The sequence below is a fragment of the Fukomys damarensis genome, unplaced genomic scaffold, assembly GCF_012274545.1.
Source record: "Fukomys damarensis isolate Sample0158 unplaced genomic scaffold, DMR_v1.0_HiC HiC_scaffold_15, whole genome shotgun sequence".
Taxonomy (NCBI): domain Eukaryota; kingdom Metazoa; phylum Chordata; class Mammalia; order Rodentia; family Bathyergidae; genus Fukomys; species Fukomys damarensis.
Genome location: NW_022900927.1, coordinates 29854251 through 29862533, shown reverse-complemented (window position 1 = coordinate 29862533; position 8283 = coordinate 29854251). Strand labels below are relative to the sequence as shown.

At 40.3% G+C, this 8283-nt stretch overlaps 1 protein-coding gene across 1 annotated transcript in view; it reads left to right on the top strand.

Annotated features, from left to right (window-relative positions):
- Positions 1–1303: 1303 nt before the first annotated feature.
- Positions 1304–8283, top strand: part of Gns (glucosamine (N-acetyl)-6-sulfatase) — a 29027-nt gene continuing 22047 nt past the window's right edge. The window contains exons 1-2 of the mRNA XM_010644520.3: positions 1304–1650; positions 5370–5429. Coding sequence (XP_010642822.1) covers positions 1456–1650; positions 5370–5429 — 255 coding nt within the window. The 5' untranslated portion in view covers positions 1304–1455. The remainder of the gene's footprint in view (positions 1651–5369; positions 5430–8283) is intronic.

Here is an 8283-nt window from a genome sequence, read left to right as displayed (position 1 = left end):
ATAAATAAATAAATAAATAAATAAATAAATAAATAAATAAATAAATAAATATTTTACAGTAACAAAAAATAGCTGGGCATGATAACACACTACTTGTAATCACAGGCTTCCAGAGGCTGAGGCAGGAGGATTGCTGTGAATTCCAAGCCAGGCTGGGCTACACGGTAAGTTCAAGGCTAGCTTGAAGGAGATCTGTCTCGAAAAAAACAAAACAAAACAAAAAAAACCATTTTTTTTTAAAGGTAACAAACATGACCCAGTACCAGTAGCAGAGAGCTTGCCTATAGGTAGCATAAAAGAAGCCCTGGTTTCTATCCCTTGCACAGCAAATACAGTTAAAAATCGAAGGTGTTTTTTTCATACTAAACTAGTTATATTTAAGAGGTTTCAAGGTTGCTACCACAATTATTTTTACCTTATAGATCATTACTCTCTAGAGTAAAAAAAAAAAAAAAAAAAAAAAAAAAAAGAAAGAAAGAAAATGAAAGGATGTAGAAGAAACGGTATCCTAATGCATTTTCTACTAGCAAGGAAGCACTGTTGTATTGAGTTGGGTATATAATTTAAAAAATTACCTCTGTTTTTACAGACTTCAACAGAGAGGCAAGGTAGAATTTTTCCAGCTCTACCACAAGAAATATCTGGAGCTCTTAGTTTCATTGAATTTTTTTCTTCAGTTTACTTAATAATGCCTTTGGGTGGCCATGTTTCAGGGTTTTGTGTTTGTTCATATCCTCTAACATCTAAGAAAGCTTCCAAAAACTCACCAAGAATACGGCATTAGAATAACGCAATCAAGACACCTACACCAAAACTGCTTGAAACCAAGATGTCAGCTGAAGAACATAATCAGGCTTCGGGGTTAGCTACATTGGAATTCAGCTCCAAATATAACAGCTGATACAAATGAAAATATTGCGCCCTATCTCACACGGCGTAGAGAAAACTGAAAAAGACCGCAGGTAAGGACCCTGAGCAACTAACTGCTCGAATTACATATGATAGAGCCCAAACTTTATCAGCCAATTGATCTTACTGTATATGACAGGTACATTACTCCTGTCATTCTCTTAATCGCTTAGTGTTTACTGACTCTCTCCTGTTTTTCATTTTCTCTTTTTTCTAATTTAGTCTCTCCAACAATTGCTCAGAAACAGGCACTACCGGATCGCCACCCTCTGGGCTTGCCCTTTCCGGGAACAACCCTGCGCTCCCCTAGCGGCGGCTCGTACCTCCGGCCCGCCAGAGGCCCCGCCCACGGCCCGCACGTGACAGCGCGACGTGCCCCGCCCCTTGCCTCGGGCTCACGTGATCGCGATCGAGCCGGGAGACTGAAACCTTGACCTCAGCAGCGGGCCTTCTCGACGCCTCCTTTTCCGACTCTAAGGGCTCCGGCCCTTCGGTCACCGGCGGGTCGCTACACCCTCTCTAGGTTACTTCCGGAGCACTGTCAGCATGCGGCTTCTCCCTGTGGCTTCAGGTGGGCCCGGGCGGGGCTGTCTCCGCGGTCTGCCCGTCTGTAGCCCAGCGCCGCTGCTGCTCCTGCTGTTGAGCTGCTGCCTGGGAGCTCCGGGGCTGGCGGCCAGCTCTCGGAGGCCCAATGTAGTGCTGTTCCTTACCGATGACCAGGACGAAGTGCTCGGCGGCATGGTAACTCTTCTCTTTCTGCCCCGCCCCTCCACCTCCCCGGCGGTTTGAAGGCTTATGTCTTGTGTTTCCCCATTTCCCGGCTCCCATCTTTCCTGCCCCCAGCTGCCTTGACCCTGGGTGGGTTTGGTTTTGCCTGCAGTTTAAGGCGTTTTATGCGGGTTTGATGGGCCCAGGACTGTTACGTTTCCTGGGATGATTCAGGCACTGCACAGTGCTTCTTAGTCTAGACTTTCCGGCTTGCAAAAATGTAGTGCACATCTTAAGATAAACATGTGGACACCGGTTAAACTGTTCAACCTACTGGGAGCAGCTCCTGGAAAGAGCACACATGCTTTGATTGCTTTTCTTTAGGATTAGAGGAACAGGCCAAGTTCAAGCTCCTTTTATAAGGAACTTAGGCCGCCTCTGTATTTGTGATTGTGTGTATAATGTGCCTGGTATCAGTATAATAAGTGCTGAAAATGAACCTAATGTGGTAGCTAAGCTGTTGAACTGTTTGGGGTTTTGGGGTTTTTTGGTTTGGGCTTTGGGTTTTTGTTTTGTTTTGCCTTACAAGAATCAGAAAATTCAATTAGCCTAATTAAATGCTTGGCTGAAGCTTTATATACTGTCAGCAGTCCATGGGTGTTGTCATATGATTTTATTTTTTCCCAAGAATTCAGTTTGCTCCGGATATCTTAAAGTTCTGTAGTTTATGACCTTTGGAACGTTTACCCCAAACTCCCTTGCAGAGGCTGGAAAGGGGTTTGCCCAGCACGCAGAAGCAGGTTAACTCTTTCTTTTCCTAAAACCCTGACTGGTCATCTGATCCTGGATCGAGCCTGTTCCTCATCTTTTTAAAAACAATGCTTCAGTTCATTTTTTTTTTTCTTTCAGTGGAATGCTTTCTTTATGAAAACTGTTTAGGCAAGAAGTTCTTGGTTTTTCTTGTAACACCCTAGCTTAATATCTTTCAAACTGCTGGTCCCAATTTTGTGAAATCAGTTTTGTGAGTGACTACCAACAGATTTTGCTTTTCTTGGGACTAGAATAAAATGGAAATCTCTGCGTGGCGGGGCGTGAAGTAAGATACCCTTGCCTTATGAACTCCATCAGTTTGGTTCCCGAGGACTGGTTTTGACTCAAGTTGATTGTAAGTCAGTACAGCTGAGATCTGGATGTTTACCTGGGTTCACGCTATAGATAATAAGAAGCAGACAAATCTTCCATTAACCCAATTAACCCAAGTTGTGCACATGTCAGGGCAGTCTTAACTTGAGGGTCCACTGTGTATCATTTCTCCATTTGTGTGGAGCGTGTTTTCCGAGCTAAAAGATTACAAATTGGTGCTGTAATTGGCAAAGTCAGCAGTAGTCGACCTCCATAATAAAGTCAATGAATTATAGCCCTCATATGGTTTCAATTTGAGGTGGAATTTTGATATCTTTGATAGTCTTTTATGTAGTTGCATCTTTAATACTTCACTGTATTTGTTTCAGGTATCATCTGTGGGACTTTGTTCTTAGTATTTTTCCCAGGGAATTATTCTTTTTCTTGGTTATAAACATAATTTTGCGGTAGACACACAACTTACCTTTTTTAAAATCACTCATTCAAGGAAGAAATGATATTTGGTCAAAACCTCAAGGAAGCAAGGGTAAAGGCCCCGATGAAATATAAGGGAAGAATAAATATGTCGCTTAAAGTGAAATGACTTCCATCGTTAAAAGTTAGCCTTAAGGCTAAAAGCCTTGCAAGTGCAAGGACCAGAGTTCAATCCCTGGTACCCGCCCCCAAAAGTTAGCCTTAGAATTACAACAGTTGTCAAAACTCAGAGCAGGTGTTCCTGGAACCAAGAAGATAAATGACTTGTTAAGGAATTTATGGAAGGAACTTTTCTTGAGATTGTAAAGTTTTCTCATACAAGATTGTAAGATTGACTGCTTCTTAATGACTGTCTGTGGCTTTCATTATCTAGCCACACTGTCCATTCAGGTTAGCAGGGACCCATACATTTTCAGTAGTGCAGTTTCTTGCTTAGGACTTGTTTAAGCACAGATTGTGGTTTTCTTTTGCGGGGGTTACTGGGGACCAAACTCGGGACCTTACACTTTCGTGGCAGGCAGCAGAACCATTGAGCTAAATCCCTGGCCCAGATTGTGGCTTTCGTGTATACTCCTCTTAGCAACGAATATAAGCTTCTTTCTTAGACTGAAATAAAAATTCCTCTGAAGCTTGCACCGTCGTTTGGCTCCATCCCCTTTTCTTTTGGGACTTCCTCTACCATGCTGGCTTACTCTGCTTCTGGTAATGCCTCGCCTTCCTCTGACAGCCTTTGCTTGTTTTAACTCATCCTCTCCCAGATCTTGGCACAGTTGGCTCCACATCTTGGGAATCTGGGCAGCAAATTTCTCTGCTGAAAGAGATCTTTCCTCCCACCCACTTAAAGTAGTTCTTTCTCCCCACCAGGTGCTATCACTTCATCTTGACTTATTCTCTTCTTAGCACTTATCACTACCTGAAATATTTGTTTGCCTGTTATTTGTTTACATATTAATCAGACAGTTCGATGATTGTCTCAGTCAACCAGTGTGGGCCTTTTCCTGATTTCATCTCATGTTATTTTCTCTCCCAGTGTCCTAGTAGTAACTTCGATTTTTCATCAAGCCAGTTTTGCATTTAACCCACTGTTCTTTTCCTAAGGATAGCATCAAGTGATGTTTTGAGGAAACCTGGTGACATTGTTTTTGAAGATTGGCACAGGTTTCCTGCAGCACTAGCACTTTCTGTGATCCCAATATATGTTTTGTAATAATTCCTTGAACTGTGTTCAGTATGTCTTAGATTTCAAAGATATTTCAGAATCATGATCTGCGTCACAGTGAAATGAGCCTATAAAATGGTAGTTTCTGGAGCCGGGGCTTTAGCTCAGTGATTCTGCTGCCTGCCTCGCAAGTACAAGGTTCAGAGTTCGATCCCCAGTACCAGGGGGGGGAAAAAGAAATAAATAAAATGATAGTTTCTGGTGCTTAGAATGTGAATAAAAATTATTAGTGTTCCTATTTGTATTTACCTTTGTTTTCAAGAATGAAGTTAATTGTTCTCTGTATTTGTCAGAATTTTACACTTCGAAACAAAAACTGAAAAGCAAGGGTATGAAAAGTAGTTTCTGACCAGCCTCCATCCTGACAGGATTCCATGTACAGCGTCTGCCTCCTGGTTCCAGTGCTTACAATGAGGTGGTGAACTGCAGGGGGCGCAGATTGAAGAGTGTGTGTCTGGGCTCCACCACTGAGTGAGATTTGAGGCAGTCTGAATCTCAAGGCCTTGTCTGGCTTTCCGAATCTAAGTGGGATTTTATTTCTTAAAGGGTGGAAAGATCCTCTCATACTAGTTTTGAAAGGTGAATTCATGAAGATAGGTCTACCATATATACCTGAAAGGGGTCTGGTAACATAAGTAAAGGGAACCATGACATTGAAATCAGCATTACTGATAATACTGTCACCTGCAAACTTCCCTCCCAGCTTGCATTATGAGCCTCTGCACTTTTGCATAGGATACAACTGTAACCAAATCCATTTGGTTCATCTCAAGAATCATACCACTCTCTTGACTATTGCTTAGTGTCATTACAGATATTTGGGAGTAAAAAGTTGAGTAACATATACTAAAACATAATTTTGCTCTGTGTTTTAATTTATCAGAAGAAATTGTTTAATGGATATTTACTTTTACAGACACCACTGAAGAAAACCAAGAATCTTATTGGAGAGATGGGGATGACTTTCTCCAGTGCTGTAAGTTTTGAAACAAATTTTTTTTGATTGTGTTTATATCCTAAGAAACACATTCTTCTGGGAATCTGGTGTAATCTATGTGGGGGCTTTTTTTCATTAAATGTATGATCTGAAGGAGAGTTTTAATGTGCTGTAAATTCTCTTAATTGAAATATTACTGCGGGGCATGGTGGCACATGCCTATAATCCCAGCATTCGGGAGGCTGAGGCAGGAGGATCGCTGTGAGTTCAAGACCAGCCTGGGTTGCATAGTGAGTTCCAGGTCCGTCTCTACATAGATCCTGTCTCAAAAAACCAAAAAACAAATAAATAAATAAATAAATAAATAAATATTACTTTCTGTTGGTTGAAGATTGATTGCAAGTATTTCCTAAGCCAATCTGTGCTACAACTCAAAATTAGAGAATTTTATTTAAAACCTCACTGAGGTATAAAAATAGATTGTAAAAATCAATTGATATTTGTGCTGTGTAACTTATTCTGTGGTACAAGCTCATTTATCTCCACTAGCCAACCCTGGCAAAGGTAATAGCAAAATAAAATACTAGTGATTCAAATTCAAGAACCGTACATATAACCTAGTATGTGATAGTCTAGGAATGGAAGGGTTGCTTAATAACAGAAAATCCATCCAGTATTAATGCAGTGTTATACTGGAGAATACAGATTCTGGAGCCAAATTTCCTAGTTTTGAGTACTTTCTCTGCCTGTTTTCCACCTCTGTGACCTTGGGTAAGTTATTTAACCTTTTCTGGCTCTTGGTTTTCTCATTTGTAAGTAGAGTTGCGAGAATCTACATCAAGATTATGGTAGTTAAATGAGTTGGTACATGTAAAACATAGAATCAGAACTGGGTGCTGGGGATTTAGCTCAGTGGTTCCACTGCCTGCTTTGCAAGTGCAAAGTCCTGAGTTCGATCCCTGGTACAAAAAAAAAAAAATCAGAACTGGACTTCAAATAAGTACTACATGATTTTGGGTTATTATGTTGCCTACCAACATGATATCTGAAGTTGAAAGAAGGAAAATTAGATATTCATCTCAGTAATTGAAAGTCCTCTGAAATTTAAGCATCCCTTCCTGATAACTTATTAAACTGATTAATATTTTAAACAAATAGTACACCTTATACTTAAAAGTGAAAGACTCAGGGCATTGTTAGGGACGAGACAGAGACATTGTTTTTTATTTAATGTTCAGCACTATTTAGTCATTGCCATAAATCTTAGGGAAATAAGATATAAAAGTATTGGAAAAAGGTCGATTATTCCACTTTTTTTGGATTCTCTACTTAGAAAACACAGGAAGATTGTTGGAAAACTCTTACGTAGAATTCAGCAACATAAAGAGGTAAAAATAAAAATACCACCCCCCCAGTACTGGGGACCAAACTCAGGACCTTGCACTTGCCAGACAGGCATGGCACTGCTGAGCTACATTCCCATCCCCAAAGTATCTTTCTTTCATAGAAAGAGTTAGAAAAGTAGAAGAGGGAGAATTGTCTTCATAATAGAGAAATACAGACTCTTTAGGAATAACGTGGTGGCCAGAAATGGTTAAGACCTATATAAAGTTACAATACTTAGTGATAAAATAAAAATACTTGATACGTAGATATGTAGATCATTTTCTATGGGAATACAAGCAAAATATTCTAATTCAAATCATAGCAAGACTTTTTTTAGACCCAAGTGGTTCTGTGCTTTGCTTTTTTTTTTTTTTTTTTTTTTTTTTTTTTTTTTTTTTTTTTTTCTTTCTTTTCTTTTTTGGTACCAGGGATTGAACTCGCGTCCTTGTGCTTGCGTGGCCGGCGGCAGAACCATTGAGCCAAATCCCTGGCCCCTCATTTATTTATTTATTTTTTTGGTACCAGGTATCGAACTGAGGACCTTGCACTTGCCAAGGATGCCACTAAGCTAAATCCCTGGCCCTGCATTTTTTTTTTTTTTTTTTTGGTGCTGACAGCTGAACCCAGAGCCTGTTACATACTAAGCATCTGCTGTACTACTGAGATACACCCCTCACCTTAAAGTAAAATATTTTTATGTGCCAGAGGTCAAATCTATCAATATATTTTCGTTTGTTTTTCATTTTTTTCTTTTTTTTTGGTTTTTTGAGACAGGGTCTCACTATGTAGTTGAGACTAATCTGGAACTCACTATGTAGTCCAGGCTGGTCTCAAACTCACAGCAATCCTCCTGCCTCAGCCTCCTGAGTGCTGGGATCACAGGCGTGCACCACCACGCCCAGTGTTATCAATATATTTTCAAAGAAAGAGTTTGCCCAACCAGATACTAAAAGCTAGTATGAAGAATACAGTGTGTTAGTGGCCATGAAATTAATGTGAATGAAGAAAGAAAAGAATTGGAATTTGCTGATGTAAAAATTAACAAAAATCATCAGGGTATGGTGGCCTACACACCTGTAATCCCAGGACTCAGGAGAATGAGGTAAGAGGATTGCTCTGAATTTGTGGCCAGCCTGGGCTACATAGCTCAAGACCTGCTTGAACTACATAGTAAGATCCTGTCTCAAAAACTTAAAGAAAAGCAAACCAAAAAACAGAAGTAAAAAGGCAAAAGTAAAACTGGGAAGTATTTATAATGTGACCCCCCCCCAGTCATTCCTTAATTCAAATCTAACAGGAAGTCAACAGCCCAGGAGGACAAAAAAAAAGAGCAAAACACATGAAGAGACTTTCCATAAACACAGTTGGGTAGTTTGCATGTGGAGAAGTTCATCCTGACTAGTCTTTAAAAATGCCGGTGCAGGCTAGAGGTGTAGCTCAGTGGTAGAGCTCATGTGTAGCATTTACAAGTTGCTGGTTTTATTTCCTAGTATCAAAAATCTAAATC